This window comes from Benincasa hispida, chromosome 7, assembly GCF_009727055.1.
Source record: "Benincasa hispida cultivar B227 chromosome 7, ASM972705v1, whole genome shotgun sequence".
NCBI classification, from domain to species: Eukaryota; Viridiplantae; Streptophyta; class Magnoliopsida; order Cucurbitales; family Cucurbitaceae; genus Benincasa; species Benincasa hispida.
In genome coordinates, this window is record NC_052355.1 from 50,864,341 (window position 1) to 50,882,254 (window position 17,914).

The 17,914-nt window shown below is 34.6% G+C and overlaps 2 protein-coding genes across 16 annotated transcripts; one reads left to right on the forward strand and one right to left on the reverse strand.

Moving 5' to 3' along the window:
• Positions 1 to 4,558: 4,558 nt before the first annotated feature.
• Positions 4,559 to 10,828, forward strand: LOC120081671 (cyclin-dependent kinase G-2-like). 15 transcript variants are annotated; one of them, XM_039036738.1, is made up of 10 exons: positions 4,560 to 6,804; positions 6,998 to 7,133; positions 7,231 to 7,319; positions 7,501 to 7,612; positions 7,688 to 7,794; positions 7,888 to 8,064; positions 8,185 to 8,263; positions 8,445 to 8,522; positions 9,624 to 9,702; positions 10,560 to 10,828. In XM_039036738.1, the coding sequence occupies exons 1-6, from the start codon at positions 5,078 to 5,080 to the stop codon at positions 7,985 to 7,987; spliced, it is 2,271 nt and encodes a 756-aa protein (XP_038892666.1). In that variant the 5' UTR covers positions 4,560 to 5,077; the 3' UTR covers positions 7,988 to 8,064; positions 8,185 to 8,263; positions 8,445 to 8,522; positions 9,624 to 9,702; positions 10,560 to 10,828. The 15 variants fall into 15 exon arrangements, with proteins under 15 accessions (XP_038892670.1, XP_038892666.1, XP_038892665.1 ...); XM_039036737.1 differs by having other exon boundaries at positions 8,195 to 8,263; XM_039036731.1 differs by having other exon boundaries at positions 7,888 to 8,263.
• A 907-nt stretch (positions 10,829 to 11,735) lies between these two features.
• Positions 11,736 to 16,917, reverse strand: LOC120081592 (lipoxygenase 6, chloroplastic). The gene is made up of 9 exons (XM_039036616.1): positions 16,376 to 16,917; positions 15,168 to 15,445; positions 14,818 to 15,055; positions 14,357 to 14,689; positions 14,128 to 14,213; positions 13,928 to 14,038; positions 13,449 to 13,750; positions 13,044 to 13,310; positions 11,736 to 12,893 (listed from the first exon to the last, which is right to left on the reverse strand). The coding sequence occupies exons 1-9, from the start codon at positions 16,782 to 16,784 to the stop codon at positions 12,134 to 12,136; spliced, it is 2,784 nt and encodes a 927-aa protein (XP_038892544.1). The 5' UTR covers positions 16,785 to 16,917; the 3' UTR covers positions 11,736 to 12,133.
• Positions 16,918 to 17,914: the final 997 nt, after the last annotated feature.

Consider the following 17,914-nt stretch of genomic DNA (forward strand, 5'->3'; position numbering starts at 1 on the left):
TCTCATTTCTCAGTTCCCACAATAAACATATAGGTGACTATATTATATTACTTTTTTTAGGGATGAGAAGTACACTATTTATAACTAGCTTTTTTCTGTGTTAATGATCGTATCTTATTACACTTCATTAGGATTTCAACCTCTATACTATATGAAATTTCAGAAACGATAGTGTTAAAAAAACATCATCATAGACATTCTATAGCATTTCTGAAATGTTATCATAGGCGATGATGTTATTGAAACTTCTCAATCTTTTATAATGTTTTTTGAGTGTTATTAAAAGTCTCTTTCGATTGCATAAATTTGATGTATGAAAAGTTTTCATAGCGTTTGCAAAAACGTTATGGTTTATCTTTCATAGTGTTTTTTATATTAGAAAAAAATGCTATCAAAATTATTGATTTTATAGCATTTTTGTACACATTGTAGTAGGTCATGTAATTGAAAGTTCATGATTTTTCCTAGTGTTATCCTAGATGATTCCACTTTCAATTGCATTGTTTTAAACTTTTCACATTGTTAACCATGTTTCATAATTTTTTTTTTTTATAGCACTATGCATTTAAACATTTTACAGCATTGAGAAAAATACAATATAAATTGTACTTTAAAAAACATTTGTAGCTCTTTTCTTATAGTATATATAAGTCTATTGAAGTCGCTTGCCCATAATTACATGAGTACAACAAAAAATGTAGTTTTCATTAAGATGGACATGAAATCTTCAAATTTCTAAAAGACCAAATAATTAATCTCATAAATTACACGCACAATTAATTTAATTATATGATGAAAAGTGCACGAGACTAATTACATCCTTTCATAATTTGGTAGCTCATGTGTCATCATTTCATTTGCCTAAAAAGAAATAAAAACAAAGCATTTTTTTTATGAAACTATCATGGTTTAACTCTAATAATACATCAACCAATAAACCAAATTAATATGTTAATTCATATAAAGTACTTCAACCAACTTTGAAATTAAATTTGCTTACATATTTTGATTTATTGACCAAGTAATTTTAGTACATAACGCGTCATTAATGACAATCGTGTTAGATGTAGGCCTCAATAAAATGAATAAGGATTTCTTACTATATCAACCCACACATGTACTATATTTGGACCAAGACGGATGTGATAGATAAATATTTTTAGACCATTTGAAGACCATCTTCTTTCGTCAATTACATCTCCAAAATCGACCCAATCTAGCAGTATGCACTTTTGGAGAGTATTGATTACAAAACTCTTTTCTAATATATAAACAAAATATCAAACAATTTGCCTTTTCGTTGATAAAATGTAATAATTTGAATGTATGTGACTTTTTTAAGTCCAACAAGTACAATTAATGACTGGACATGGTTGTTCAAAAAGAGATAGTTACGTTTCAATTGGTACATCTATTTTGTATGTGGGTACAATTTAATATTTATATATAAAAAAGTAAAATATGTCAACACATACATGATTCCATCTAAAAAAAAATTGTAAATGGAATGTCATGAACTTTAAAAAGCTACCAAAAGTGCCTAGGCAAAGAAAAAAAATTAGAAAACATCGGCTAAATTGCTTGGGTTGGTTGATTATGTTGAATGAGAAATTTTGGACCAATCATAAGTCGCCGTATCATTTATCAAATTAATTATGAAATTGCAAAAGATCAAATTTCAGAGTAATTAAAAGCTGACATGCATCCCAAACTGAAATTAAATACATAAGTTGGTAAATCTCGATGCAACGTTTTTATTGTGACCATTGAATTGAATAAGATAATTTGGCTCGATTTGGTATTAATATTTGGGCTCTAGTCTAATTGAGCCAACAAATAGGTTTGGCCCAAATGCCAACTAAATCCCATAATTCAATTAGTTGTGCCTAAGGGTCAGGTCCATGAAGCAACTAAGCTCAAATCCGGAAAACTCACATGAGAACTCTATTCTTTGAAAATACAAACATTATTCAAAGACTTCAGCTTCGAGAACATTCACACGTTTCACTTCTTCAAATTAAGTGTAAGCATTCAACCGAGAGAATCAGATAATCAAATATTAGAGATCGAACCGCATCCACGTAAAATCAACATAAACTCAACTTCGACTCTACGAAACAAGGTTCTCCAAAAACCTCGCGTGAATAGATTCATTGATGTATTTTTACATATTTTTCTCCACCATTTACCTTTTAATGTTTGGTTTCATTTTTACCTAATTGTTTATTACTCGTAAAATATAATACATTCATTTTGTTATAAAATTTGGTGATGATATTATATACTGAGTCATTTTTGTTGCATTCTTTAAAAGGATTTTCAAGTTATATGCAATTAGAATTGTTGTTAAGATATCCTCGAAGTATTTAGAGGAAGAAAGTATTAAAGAAAAAAATTAAAAGAGTAACGAAAAATCTAACTAAAAATATGAATAAATTTTATGCGACCCAAAATTTATGAGAAAAACGGAAGATAAATATATATAGGATCTATTAGATTTTAAAGTGATTTTAATAATTTATTTTACTACTTTTAAAAGTTTATGATGATAAGAGCTAAATTTAAATATTATTTATTTACTAGTATATAAAACTTTGTATAAAATTAAATACCATATATTTTTTAATATGATTAATTATTATATTTAAACTTTAGATTAAAACTTTTAACACTTTACGTAGTAACACGTATTTATCCTGATATAAATAATAAAAAAAAATTACGGCTCCATTTGATTTTTAATTTTTTATTTTTGAAAATGAAGTCTATAGATATTATTCCTACCTCCAAATTTCTTGTTATCTTCTTTTTACTGATGGTTTAAAAGCCCAAGGCAAATTTTGGAAAAAAAAAAAAACAGCTTTTTTAAACTTGTTTTTGATTTTGAAATTTTGCTGAGATTTTAACCATTGTTTGAGAAAATAGACTTAATTTTTCAAAAACAAACGAAAAAAAATTTGTTACCAAACAAGATTTAAATTATAAAAAATGTCCTTTAGCTTTATAACCTATGTAAAAAATAACCTTGAATTTTCAAAAGTTTCGAGAATACCTTCAAACTTTTAATAGGAGTTCAAGAATACTCTTACCATTAGTTTTGGATTGAAACTATTAATGTTGTTTCAAAGATACCGTTGAACTATTAAAAGTTTCAAAATTACCATTAAACTTTTAAAAAAAAAAACACTCTAACCATTAGTATATGAATAGAAATGGTTAATACCTCGTTACAAAAATAATTCTAAACTTTTAAAATTGCACAAGCATCCTTACCTTACAAAAACAAAAGTTAAAAATGGTATTACTGTCCATCACCTAGCTCTTCAATTTCCTCTACCTCCCTAACTTCAATATATGTATGACCCAACACTTCTCTATTTTTCCTCTTTGTTCCCTCATTTCTTACTCTTACTCCTTGTTTGTTAACAATGTGACCTTTGTCTATCTACGAAATCTAAAAACTACCCACTTTGGTTAAGGTATATATATCATACCAAGAAGAAAAAAAATTACGAAACCACAAGTGATCTTAGGACTTGAATATTTTAACAATGTTGTACATTTGTAGTTGAGTGTCATCCTTTTTATATCTGGTTGTATTGTCATTTTGGTGAGTTTTAAGGGGATATCTTGATTTGGGATTTTGTGAGATTTTATGTTTTACTCCGAGTTTTTGTTTATATTTTACTAATGAGAAAAACAAGAGCATCTATATAAAAAATGAAAATATTTATATAATTTATTTTAAAATTGGTTATTTCCCACTCAATGTAACTTCAAATAAATTGATCCCAAGGCTAGGAGTATGGACATTTTTAAACTTCTTTTTTTAAATGTTAAGAATATTAATTCAACTTTTAAAAGTTTAAAGATATTTTTAAAACGAGGTATTAATTGTTTTTATTCATATATAAAGATATTTTTATTTTATTTTTTTAAATTTTTAAAGTTTAGGCATGTTGTAGAAAATTTTGAAAGTATAAAGAATAAAATCCTAACAAATTACATCCAAAATTAACCAAAAATACATTTTAGAACTTTGTTTCTTTTGGAAAATTTAATGAAATTATAGAAACTTTTGAAATATTTACAAATAATAGCAAAATATCACCGTCTAACAATAGACACACAAAAATGAAAACGTGGTCTTATTCAAAATCCCCTCTCTCCCACTTTTCTCTCTCACTTCACACTTTGGAGTACATCATTCTTATGGAGAGAGATGCTTTCACATCTTCTTAACACGAAATGGAAAATAGTTGGAGAAAGGAAAGGTTCCTTTTATTAGGGTATCCCGGGAACAGATTTAGTGGAAACAGGATGGGGCCTTAGTTTAGAGGATTAGAGTACATGGCTATGAATCACGATGTCGGGGGTTCGAATCCCTCATCGTCCATAATGGCAAAAAGAGGGATTTTTTCTATAGGATAAAAAAATCATGATCGAGATAGTGGACCAAAACTATAGAACTTGTGTATGGGTGTTTTGTACATCATCTTTGGATATTTATATATTATAATTTAGCGTAAATAAATAAATAGAAGTACGAAATGTGAACCAGACCGTCCATGTGGTACGTGTAATTTGTATACTCGGAATCACAAGCTTCCTTATTCTGTTAATGTGACTCCGTGGTCGTTTCGTCTTCGATTGACTAGGGTTCTCTCTACGCGTCTATCTAGGACTCCGCTCGCTTGCGGGACTTCTCTTCGATTCATACCGTTCCTCATTCAATACTACTTTCCAGATTACAAGTCGAGGTTCGGATTCAATTTATTCAATACCCCCTAGGTCAATTTTTAGTTCGCGCATTCGATTTGAAGGGTATATTTCTCAACCTCTAATCGCTTTTCGACTTTTCGTTTATATTACGAGATTCGTTCAAAATTTGACCAGTCTTTTGTGGGGTTTTACTTCCTTTTTTGTGTTCACTTCGCGATTCCTGTCGCGATCTGAAAATTTTTGGATTTAGGGTTTCGACTCAGTGTTTTTTTGGCGATTTCTGGGTATTCTTATTGTAAAAATTGGGGATTTTGGGTTTTCTTTGGGAATTATTGGGGTAGGGTTTGGTATTTCCATGGCAGCGGGGAGAATGGGGGGTTATCGCGACTATGATATGAAGGACCGGGATTCCAGTTTTGATGCTTCGGGAGTAACTGCGAAAGAAGGATATGAACGGGGGCGGAGCGGTAACCGTGAAAGCAATAAGAATCGAGGTCGGGATGTTAGAGACAGAATTAGGGTCCGGCAAAAGGATATCAAGGAGAGGGAAGCGGGTAATGGTAGTCTACGATCTTCTAGTAGAAGTGATTCTGGAAGCAGTGGTGGTATTGCTTCTCACGGATTGAAACAGAAGGTTTTGCTCGTCAGGACAATGGATAGGGAGCCGGGTGAGCTATCTAGTGAGAGTGGATCTGATGATGCCACCGAGTCCAGATTACGATTTAAAAATAGTGAGTCGGCAAAGGTGGTGGAGAATGGTATCCGTTCTCCACCAGAGAAGAAGAGGAAGTTCTCACCAATAGTTTGGGACAGAGACGATAAAGAAGAGACTACTTCCACAAAAAATAAGGTCGCCAAGGCTGTGACAGCTTCATCCGCGCCGTTACCAAAGGAGCAGAAGCAATCTCCTAATGCAACGTTGGATACTCTTGATGCCATGCCTGCAGCACCTGGTAGAAGTAAGGATCCCGAGTACTTGCAACCTTCCTCTCTTGTTGAGCCTTCTGTTGGGGGCCTTGGCTCAGATGAATTCTCCGCAAGTGGTTCACCAATATTGCCATCTTCTACTTTGCTTAGGAAACCATGGCATAATGATCTTGAAGCAGAAAATTTTGGGGATGATGATTACGCTCCCACAAGAAACATTTCATCCTCTAGATGGGCTGCTGGAAATAACACTCCTGGTGATGAAGGTGAAATTTTAGATGAGGAAATGCCTAAAAGGCGGAAGACAACACCAATTTCGGAGTCCTTGGAGGCCATCAAAGTACAAAGAAAATCATTAACTCCAGAGATTGGGGAGATAATGAGACAAGGCTCTGAAGCAGGGACAAGGTCATCTGAATCGACAGAACATGGTGATCGGTCTCGATCTTCTAGTGCGAATCATTACCTTGGTAACGATTTTGAGAAGGAGGAAGGCATGGATCTTGGTGATGAAATTCGTAGAATGGATACTAGCAGTAGCCGGTTGGATACTGATTCTGAGGATGAGACGGAATCTCCCGAGGAAGCAGAGCCTAGTGGCCCTCCTCCCCAACGAAGTGTAAATATGCTTCAGGGCTGTAGAAGTGTTGATGAATTTGAAAGATTGAACAAGATTGATGAAGGAACTTATGGTGTTGTATATAGAGCCAAAGACAAGAAGTCGGGGGAAATTGTTGCATTGAAGAAGGTAAAAATGGAAAAGGAACGAGAAGGTTTTCCCATGACTTCTTTGAGAGAAATAAACATTCTTCTGTCTTTTCATCACCCTTCCATTGTTGATGTAAAAGAAGTGGTGGTGGGCAGCAGTCTTGATAGCATTTTTATGGTAATGGAGTATATGGAGCATGATCTAAAAGCACTCATGGAGACAATAAAGCAGCCATTTAGTCAAAGTGAAGTCAAATGTCTGATGCTTCAGTTACTGGAGGGTGTTAAATACCTTCACGATAATTGGGTGCTCCATAGGGATTTAAAAACATCAAATATACTTATGAATAACCAAGGAGAGTTGAAGATTTGTGATTTTGGACTAGCTCGGCAATATGGGAGCCCCTTGAAAACTTATACACATATGGTTGTTACTCTTTGGTACAGGTTAGTTGCATTTTTCTTACATTCATGGTCATCTCTAATATCCACTTTCCTATGCTCATTTATAGGTGGAGGCATTAATTTAGCCGAGTATGTTTTGGAGATGCATGCCATGATCAATGATCATGGTGAAAATGGTAAACAATAAAATGTTTTATGTCTTTGTTTTCTAAACTTTGTTCATGCATATTGTCAGGGCACCTGAACTCCTATTGGGAACAAGAAAGTATTCAACAGCAATTGACATGTGGTCCTTGGGTTGTATTATGGCTGAATTATTGTCAAAACAACCACTGTTTAATGGAAAAACTGAAGTTGATCAACTTGACAAGGTAAAAATAAATATTATTATTTTTTTAGTGAATGCATATTCTAGTTATTTGCAGTATAATTGCTTGCATGCTTATGCCCTTACCTTTAACCTTGCAGATATTCCGAACTCTAGGCACACCCAATGAAACGATTTGGCCTGGGTTTTCCAAGCTTCCAGGAGTAAGGGTCAACTTTGTTAAGCACCAGTAAGTATTGTTGATGTTACTAAATCTGTTTTTATCTATCACATTTTTCTTATTTTTTTCCCACTGTTTTCCCAGGCTTCCAGCTATGGGTGATTCTGGTCTGGCTATCTGGCCTCATTTGGTGACCTTCCAGTTACTTTTCTTTCATAGCTCATTTTAACTAGGGACATGTTCCTTTCAGGTACAACTTATTGCGTAAGAAATTCCCAGCGACATCATTTACCGGTTCGCCAGTTCTTTCTGATTCAGGATTTGATTTGTTGAACAAACTTCTGACTTACGATCCTGAGAAGGTAATTATCTGATCAGCTCCGCTTGATTTCCTCATCCACTTTTGTCACTTACCAAGATTTGTTGTCTTAATGCAGAGAATTACAGCTGAGGCCGCTCTTAATCATGAATGGTTCTCAGAAGTTCCTCTTCCAAAGTCGAAAGAGTTCATGCCTACTTTTCCTGCTCAGCATGCTCAGGACAGGTATGACAATTGTTAGACTTCTGAGTTTGTGGTTGAACTCCTTAGTAAACTTAATCTAAATGATATTCATGGCATTTTATGACATCTGTGTAGGCGTTTACGGAGAGTAATGAAGAGTCCAGACCCCTTAGAAGAGCAACGCAGAAAGGAGTTGCAGCAAGGGGAATTGGGAACATCTGGCTTGTTTGGCTAAGAGAACGGATCTGGTAATTTGGCTGAGGCTGCTTGAAGTTATTTTTCTAATAACTCTGACTATCGGACCTGATTGAGGTGAGGGAAGAAGGCTGTGAATCTTGTTTGACAGATGATTGCTAGTGCTATTTTAGCAGGGCATTCACGGTTATTTGGTTCAAGATATGTATTTTTTTTTTTTTGATTCTGTCAAGAAAGTCTATTGCAGCTTGACGTCAATTCTTCTCCTCTGGTCACCGTATAGAAAATGCTTCACTGACACGACTTGCATGGCAAGGTGTGGAACATTGTTGTTTTCTTGAAAAAATCAGATTCAGCAGAAACTAATTGTGTAACATATTCCTATTGAAAATTAGGCTGTTGGCCATAAATTTTATTTATAACATTAGATTACCATGGATTTACTGCCTAAATTGTTCCAATATATCTCCTTTTAATATTTGAATTGTGTTTGCAAGAGATGGTTGGTGGGAAGGGGAGGGCGGTCTTTGCTTCTCGTTGGTGAAGAATTTGACAGTTACCTTAGTTTTTCAAAGGTAATTAATTAACTGCAAAAGCCTTTCAGGATCAGGATTACGTTTTGAAGCTTTCTGTATCAGTATCTTGTTGTGTGCATGTTTTTGGAAAATTCATCTCGAAGTGTTGGTCATTTTAAATACAGTGCTTAGCCTAAACAATTGGGGATCTGCCAAGTAGGCCTTTCTATGTAAGCCCGGTTTAGTTTACTCTTCTCCCTCTTTTATTTTCATCTTGTCCAAAGTCATTTTAAATACAGTGCTTAGTCTAAGCAATTGGGGATCTGCCAAGTAGGCCTTTCTTTGTAAGCCTGGTTTAGTTTACTCTTCTCCCTCTTTTATTTTCACCTTGTCCAAAGTTCTATTAGATGGAAGATCATTTTCCTTGGACGTTGATTTTCGTGCCAAACTTTTATCTGGGTTCTATAGCTGGACTGTTGATAGTTCTAGAAGAAATTGCTAAAGGGTGCCATCGTTTTTTTTGGGGGGGGATTTTCTGTTAATATAGTTAGTGCTTGGTTATTGGTGATTTAAGTGACTTTTTTCTTTGACATGTTCAAGTTCCAACCACTGCTGGTGCTGATGGATTCTTATTTCAATGCTAAAAATTTAAGCCATTGAAGATTGTGTTATCTGTGGCACCAAGTTTCCATCATGTTCCTGCCACCAAATTGTCGACCTAAAGCTGCCAGACGTTATCACTGAAATCCTTAACAATTAGCTTTTTGAAAAATAAAAATAAATGACAAGAGAACTTTTATGCAACCAAAAAGCCTGTATGCGGTATGGGGTATTTCATCTGTAAATGCAGGAACAAGAGTAGCATTTTGTGGTTTTCTATATAATCTCACTGAAATAGTATTTTTTTTTTTTTTTTGCATCTTGATGTAATTATTTGGTTGTTGGTGCACATGGGTACAACGAACTTCAAGTTTTCTGTTCTTTTGGCTGTTGAAATAATTAGTATTTATTGCTTTAGTTTGCTGTTCAGAAGTATCATAACTCTTCAAAGGAATGTGTAAAAAATGGATTGACTTTTGTCACTCATTACTCTCTTTTAATCAGTGTAGAAGATTCAATCTTTTGTCAGTCCCCGTGATTTTTCTGCAAATGTCACTGCAGTATCAAAGCTAGCAGGTTGAGGAGCTTGCCTGCATTTCTCTGGAAGTTATTAACTTAGTTGTTGATTCACACACTCGAGGTACTACTATATATGCAAACTTTGTTTTTGTTTGCATTTATTTGAAGTTCCTAAATATTTGCTCAACGGCTTTCTTCTTTGAAGTGCTGTTAGGAAGAGGTTATTTTGCTCTGTTATACAGAAAAGTATGGTTAACCAGACATTAAGCTGACTGTTCTGTTTAAGTTTACTATCAAGCTTGGCGAAGATTGAGTGAGAATCTTCTAACCCTTAGCTGGTAGCGTTAACCATTCCATGCAATTGGTCTCTTTTTTTGAAAATGTATTTTGCGTTCTTTCAACCTAAAGAATGATGGATTTCTTAGAAGCATGTTAACTATAGCCATCTAACTTGACATGGTATCCATGATGTGGTTTGTGGTCGCTGCATCAGTATTGCAATTTGCCATGGTGTTCTGCCTTTTAACTACGTTGGTTTTGTCAACAATTTTAGTATGTGTACAGCATTTAAATGTTGGTTGTTTTCTAAGCATATATTTGAGAACTGTACAGAAGTTCAAATCATTATATTGGGTTGGACCTCATGGGTTGAAAATTGGATTTAGACTTGCTCGAACCAAAGTTTTGGCTTTACAGACCCGTCTCTGGTGTGGTGTAAGAAAGAAATGAACTTACTGTCTAGTGATGTAAATGTAATTTGCTTGTTATGGTAAATTGATCGTTGATCTGATGCTATAGATGAAGGCATTAGTAATGGTTTGTAGCGTAGTTTTTAGTAAAATCTTTGACTATGTCCAGTTTTGTGTGTTTAAGCGTTGTCTTGTTTCTTTTATCCAATCTGACATGTATTCTTGCTGTAAGTTCTCTATTCATTATTTTCACTTTCCTAGTTCTAACACACTTTTTTTCACCGTAAAGTCCAACACGAAGGCGCTGTTAGGTCTTGGTCTTGGTGAATAATCCGTCGAACCAATCTCGAAACCATGTGTCCGGGTTAAAAAAATGCACTTCCGTTAACAATGGAAGAGGTTTTGTGAATGCTGGATTATGGTATCTTATTTGATTCGCATCATTTTACATCTATATTAGTTCAGAAAGTTTGATGTACTAATAAGTTCATGAGTGACATTAATTGGAAATGCAAATGGTTTCTTCTTTTAGCAAAATATAATGGGTGGTTGTCTCAACGAGCCACTGGCCTTGTTTCCCAAGTGTTTGAACGCATCTATCTCACGTTCTGCAAAACCTTTTCGGGTGTTTTATAGTTGTAGTTTTTAAGAGTTCAGAATGGATGATGTTTCCTAAAATGTGGATATCATAATGATGATATTAAAAAGGATTGAAATGTATAGATCTCAAGAATAGAGTCAAAGGTCATTATTGAAGTGTTAAGTTTTGGTGTGTTGTGGGTATAGACAGTACCTAAACAGAATTATGAATGTGTGCATTTTTATTACTCACGAACAAAGAGATCCTTTCTAAAACCTTATGGTAGATGTTGNTTTTGCCTTTTCTTTTTTTAATCAGTGAATAAATGACACTCGACCGATGGTTTCAAAGTTTGTAATTTACAATGGATTGTAATTTAACTACTTTGTTGAACAACCCCGAGAGATTGAAATGAATTAGACGATTTAAGTGAAGAAAAAGATGAGGTGGTAAATCAATTGCAAAAAATTAATTTTGATATTTAGAATATATATTATTTATTATTTTCAATTCTCAAATACATTTAAAAATGTGCACAAAAGTAATTCATGTCATGGGTGAACAACAATTTTTGATAACTTTTGATAAATGTGAATTAAAGGAATATATAATATAATCTTTTATAATTTACTTTAGAAAAATCTATTCAAACTTTCAATTTTGGCTACAATAATTCATGTCGTGGGTGAACAACCTAAAAAGTTCCAAGGGGGAAAAACTCTTTTATTTAGAAAGTCTATTTCCACTAAAAATTCAAGAGAATAATTATTTTAAAGCTCAACAATATGCGGGATTCAAATTTTGACAACATAATTTTTGTATGTTTTCTAAATAGGTTTATAGGGAATCAATTTATAATTTATTCTGGATTTTACTTCATCAGAGAGAAAAAAAGGAACCCATTCTTCTATTCTTCAAATCCTTCTCTTCTAGAAGTACAAACTTCAAACTTATCAATCTGAGTCGTATAGTCAGGATTTTTGTCCAACTTCTATCGCTAGTACATACCCGCGCTATCGTCGCAATTACGATTACAGGTGTACTCAAATGAATGACCTTAAAATGGGTTCTGTTTATGAGACTCCTTGTCTTACCAATTCACCTCCCACCTGAAAATTTCAAAACAAAATAAACACATTTATCTTAGTCAAAAAGGGTTTGATGGGGTGTAAATCCTCTTATTTTAATGATGGTTATTCTCAATCTACAAATTTAGAACGAAACAGCTCTCTCGCTCTAAATTCCAAGCACCAGGAGTAGCATCATAAATCTTTATAATCATGTTAGATAGATATGCTGTTGGGGATTCCACGACCAGTTACCCCTGGACCAGATGTGGGGAGAAGTAGCTCATATGGAGGAACACCTGCACCACTTCTATTTTTAAGATGGTCATCTTTGTTTCTACTGTTTATAATCTCTTCTATCTCCTCTAATCTTGATGAAAACTTGTTAAATAACTCCAACACCGTTCTATTGTCGATCCAGTGGCGGTGTAATTGGTTCACTTGGCCTAAGTACTCCTCATCCGGTGAGTGAGTTGACAATGTGTCTTGAACTGCCATTACTTTTGTTGCTTGAAGTTGTGTTGGCAAAGAAGATAAGAAAGTGCGTTGAGGGTTGGCAATGAAATTTTCATAATCATGATCACCCTCTTGTGGTATGAGCTTTCGCATTAGCGTCGGACGATTTGGCACATAACTTCCAAAAGGGTACTGTCCAAAGTTGATTGCAGCATGTTGTCCAGATGCCACCCAAATCATTGTTGTGAGTATGCTAGATAGGTCCTCTTTAGTATCGAGTTTAGGCCACCAAGGTTCATTTCGCTTTTCGGGATGACCTTTGTTCTTAATCTCACTCCACCAAGCTTGGAGTTCAACGTCGTTTGTGAGGGAATTTGGCTCCGAGTAGAAGTGTTCGACATAGGATTCTACCCATTCTTTTATGGCTGACCATATAAGGAGACCATCTGCTGCATATGGGTAGTCTTCAATCACAAGTCTCACACCATTTGGCATTGCAGGATCCTCCACTGCCATACCCCTAAAAGTTTTAAGGCCATCTTAAATTATTCAGTGGCTACAAACCATTTAAAAAATAACGAAGACATAATGACAGCCTCAAAATCTAGCCTATTGAGTTTTGTTGGGACTTGGGATTAAGTGAAGATTAATGGTTGTATATAGCCTTTACCTTCGAAGAAGATCTTTCGGTAATGCTTCCATGTCAAATCGCCACAAGCTTTTGTATGCTGCAGAGCTTAACTCCATGGAATACTTACCCCCAAGGAAACTAGCCTCAATAATTCCCCCACCATTTATAAGATTTTGACGAGCCAGTGCATTGATTTCCAGTGTGTAGCGCATATGAGGATGAAGCAGCTTGTAAATAGGGTGCATGGAACTGAGTTGCCTATGAGTTGCAATTATATAAGGTTCCATAGATGCGTGAGTCCTTAACCTGGATGATGAAGATCACAAACTCATTAAAATACTATACACTTCTCCTGCAATGTCACTCGTGAAGTTCGTAATCAGTACAAGTTGCAATATACAATTCGTACGTAGATAGTGAAAAACAACTGCATCTTTCTTATACCAATGATTTACAAGTTGGTGGATTCCGGCGTCAACAGAGCACACATGAGCTTTTGCTAGCTTCCAAATCCAATAGGTTGTAGCATCATGGCCATGAGTATACACATGTTTGTTGGTTTTTGAAGATGGTGTTGGAGGTAGTGAAAGCTCAATAGCTATAGGCCTCAAACTACCAGTCTGAGAATAGAAGAACACTGTTCTAGAGGCATAGACTTTTCTCCCTGGCAATGCATTGATCTTCTTGATAAATGGCAAAAGTATGTCGTGGTAATCAAGTATAAACAATCTCTTTTCTTCAATGGCCTGTATTAAAGAATAGAGTAAACTTTCAATTATGAAAGGAAAGCTGTTTATCAAATGTTGTAGGGTGAGACGGTTGTCCCATGAGATTGGTCAAGGTGCACGTAAGCTGGTCCAGATACTTACGGATAGCCAAAAAAAAAAATAATAATAAAATAAAAAAAATGCAGATGCTAATACCTGTTCTATACTCATGCCGTTGTAAATCTCCTTCTCTATCAATTCTTTTGTAATGGCTGATTCTGGAGGCCCATAAACATTAGGGTCAAGTTTGCTGCGAATTGGAAATTCCTAAGATGCACACTTCAAAATTAATAACAACTTAAAATAGTCGTTTTTCTACCCAAAATCAACAGAAATTCGGAAAATGTCATTCATACCCTCAAACACTCGATATTTACTGGGTTGACACCAGCCAGAGTCTGTCGTGCAAATTCGTGGTCCCTTAGCCAAGAAAATCTATCACCTGCAAGTTGAAAGCCGCAAGAAAACTTGAGGTGTGCTTTTGCATCTTTAGATGATAAATCGAAAGAAGCTGAAAAATCAAATTGGACAGCTTCACTAATTTCGTGATCGTCGACAAAACATATACGAGAAAATCGAGTGTACTTTTTATCACAGCTGGAATCTCATACTTCAACAATGTCTGACCAGCATTAACAACTTGCTTCATAATATTGCCAAGAAAAAACTTTTGAGAGTACTCTTGGTGGTTTTCATCGTTCAAGACAACGCCATCAATATACAGCTTATCAATTTCTGAAAAACACTTGAAGGGTATGTCTGATTTTGATAGTGTAGCTGCAATAGAAGGTATGAGATTATGGACTAGAGCCTTTAACCTCCCGGCAGAGAATGTATTTTGCTTTATCTCCTCAAAAGTTTCATCCCGAGGAACATAAACTGGGTGTGGCTTTTCAATTCTACTTTCAGTAAGCGGATCTATTCCAATGCCAATTCAAGAAAAAACAAAAACATTTGCATTTCACAGTTAGAAACAGAAGATTCCAAACCTCAGAACAGATTTGTATTGTATCTCCATAAACTAAAAAACATCCAGTCAAGCATACCTGAGACACTTGGAGGCCGACCAGTTCTACAACGTCGAGGATAAGGACTATCTTCAACACCCAGTACAGGCCTAGCAAGATCTTTGCTCTTATCAGGATTACCCAAATCGTTGTAAACATCATAGTCATAAATTCTATCGTACGGCTTCCTTTCACCTTTTCCATTGCCCCGAATGCTTGTCAAGTCTTTACTGCGAAGATCTACAAGGCCCGGCGGCGTTTGTGATGGCAAGTAAGCCTGTCAAATAGCCGTATGATTCAATTTGCGGCGCTTGAAAAACACATTTCAAAACTAAACAAAACGAAAAGTAAAAAGGAACCGATAATCGAAACAAAAACTAGGGTTGTACGTGATTTTTGAAGATAATTCTACTATCTGAATTATCCTTTCTTGAATGAATCCAGGTATTCGCTGGAAAGAAAATAGGACCATCATCAAAACCATGAACGATAACTTCCAAGAGATAGAACTCTTTTCCATGAAGATTGGTGATAAGAACAGCCCCAGGACTGCCAAAGTCTCGCGGCACAGTGAAATTGGCAGCGTATTCCAAAGCGTGAACGCCGTTGTGAGGTTTCGGCAACCATCCTCTCACACAAGATTCTATACTTCTTCCCGAATTGGTTTCTGCAAGATATAAAATCAATCAGAAAGAGAAAGTTTTGAGGAAACTGGGTCGATCAAGTTCATATATGATAATCCAAATCAAAGACAAACGTCACGGAAAGATCGAATGGAAGGAGTTCAAAGAAGCTTGTCGAGGATACAAAAATGGCGCCATAAATCGAAAACAGTTTAAATAGTTTTCATCTCGGTATATTCATAAAAAGTTAATTTTCTTTTCATCTGTTTTGCTTTGCTCCAACATTTGCTCGGTATAAAGTTGTCTTTAAAAAAAAAAAATTGAAAATTTAACTTTGGCCCTTTCCATCAACTTTTTTTTCTGCATAGTTTTAAATCAAAATATTATATTTTATGCATATGACTTTAAAAGATAAAATATAGGTGTTAAATTGTAATTTTGATCCTTATAGTTTGGGGAAAAAAATTATAATTTAATTTCTATAATTTGATAAAATTAATCGCTCTACTTTGGTAATATCTTTCAAAATAGTTCCACATGACTATTTACGAAGGTGGACTAAGTTCTAATTATAAAACATAAATAATTAAATTCTAATTTTCTTCTAGAGACCAAATTTAACCTTAAAATAAAAAAAAATATACATCGTTAAGAAATTAAACGACAGAAAACAAAAATTACAGAAAAATAAAAATAAAAATCACGTAGTATGGATCAAAATATTCTCCATTGGGGGATATATTTTTCTAACAGAATATTATGGATCAAAATATTAATGAAGTTATAAGTTCATTACATACAATGTTAGCTGTGATCTTGAAATAATTCACATATTTATGAACAATGTTAGCCATAACAGATTCATTTTTAAATTCTTTTAAAAATAAATCCTAAAAGCCAGAGAAAATCAATTAAAGAAAATACAAAATCAATTAAAGAAAATACTGAATAGTTGATTCATGACGAGCACAAACCAGGATCGATTTCTTCACTAATGAGACGAATCGATATCCCATGGCCAATCCCATTGATAAAATACTCCCACTGATCCTCGATCTTCTCTGTCAACTTCTCCTTCATCTTCTTCCTGATCTTAATCGTCGCCCTAACATCGATTCCACCAGAAGAAGAAGAAGTAGAAATCGTAGACTTATTACCGCTTCTTTTTTCCGACGGAGAAGCAGCAGTCTCTACAGTCTTCTTCTGACTGCTTATCACCGTCCGATTCGATCCATTCCCGCCGACCAAAGATCCACATCGCAAAACCCTAGCTTTCCGGACCCGGACCTTGCTCCCGGCGCCGGAGATCGTGAAAAATCGCGAACCGGATGACTCAAAGAGTTTCTGTAAGTTCAAATGATTGCTCGGCGAGACTGTAAACATTTTAAGTTTACGAGGAGATTCAGAGACGGAATCACGGCGGAGAAGGCGACGGCGTGATCTCGACTGGCGAGGAAGATGGAGGTAGAGAATGGGAGTGGTGAGATCAGTGCAACACCGAAGATAAATGTATTGTCGTTGACGCCTAGTTTTGTAATGTGAGCCTTCTGTAGTACCTGTCAGTGTCGCCCGAGGTAGCGCGTGAGATCACGGTCAAATAATTAGGAGAATTGAACCAATAGAATGGTGTTATTTGAAGCGCGTGTTCTCACGATGGAGATATGAAAGTGAAGTTATTTTTGTGCTGTAATTTTAAAACACAATACTGAGCGTGCGCAATTTGCGTGCCAACGAACAATTAGAATCGAGTGGGTTTGTTTTGAAATGTCAATTGTGCTTTCCAATTTTTAGTTTTCTTTTTCTTTATTTTTCGAAAAGGAAATTTCAGTCGAATCATTTTATTTTTTATTTTTTTATTTTAAAAAAATAAGCTTATGAATATTACTTTTAGCTTCAATTTTTTTTTTATTTGTTATCTGTTTTTTATCAATAGTTCGAAAAACCAAACCAAATTTGAGAAGCTTTCGAAAAATTGTTTTTGTTATAGGAATTTGGCTAAAAATTTAAAGATACAAATAAGACAAAAACAAAAAAAACCAAATTGTTATCAATCGGGATCTTATTATTTATTTAAATTTGCATCGATTTTAATTAATTATATCTAATTATAAGCTAAATAGTATTGCACATATTTCCATGCATTCCTTCAATTACTAGAGAACAAAACACAAGAAAATGCTTTATCTAAAAAAAATGCCACATGACAACTTTTGATTGGACACATAGGTGAGATACATCTAAGTATTTTTCATTAATTATTATGATAAGATTATGATTTATTCCATATTTACCACACCATAATGAAAATTGGTGTAGTAAAAATGGGATTCCACGATAGATGAATTGTAATGGGCCAGATTCACAAACTTAATTAGATTGTTTTTTTATTACGTTTACTTAAAATTATGAATCTGTCGCATTTATTGTTATTGTTGTCATTCCCATTTAGGGGTCCAATGGTAATAGTAATAATAATAGTAAATGTGACAAATTTATATCTCTCATATCGTAAC

Bases quoted from the DNA above. Each gene is read 5' to 3' on its own strand.
- LOC120081671 (XM_039036726.1), top strand. From the start codon at position 5,078: ATGGCAGCGGGGAGAATGGGGGGTTATCGCGACTATGATATGAAGGAC. The intron at 6,805-6,997 runs GTTAGTTGCATT...GCATATTGTCAG, and splicing joins GTTGTTACTCTTTGGTACAG to GGCACCTGAACTCCTATTGG. The intron at 7,613-7,687 runs GTAATTATCTGA...GTCTTAATGCAG, and splicing joins TGACTTACGATCCTGAGAAG to AGAATTACAGCTGAGGCCGC.
- LOC120081592 (XM_039036616.1), bottom strand. From the start codon at position 16,784: ATGTTTACAGTCTCGCCGAGCAATCATTTGAACTTACAGAAACTCTTT. The intron at 15,446-16,375 runs GTTTGTGCTCGT...TATATCTTGCAG, and splicing joins TAGTGAAGAAATCGATCCTG to AAACCAATTCGGGAAGAAGT. The intron at 14,214-14,356 runs GTACACTCGATT...TTCAACTTGCAG, and splicing joins GATTCCAGCTGTGATAAAAA to GTGATAGATTTTCTTGGCTA.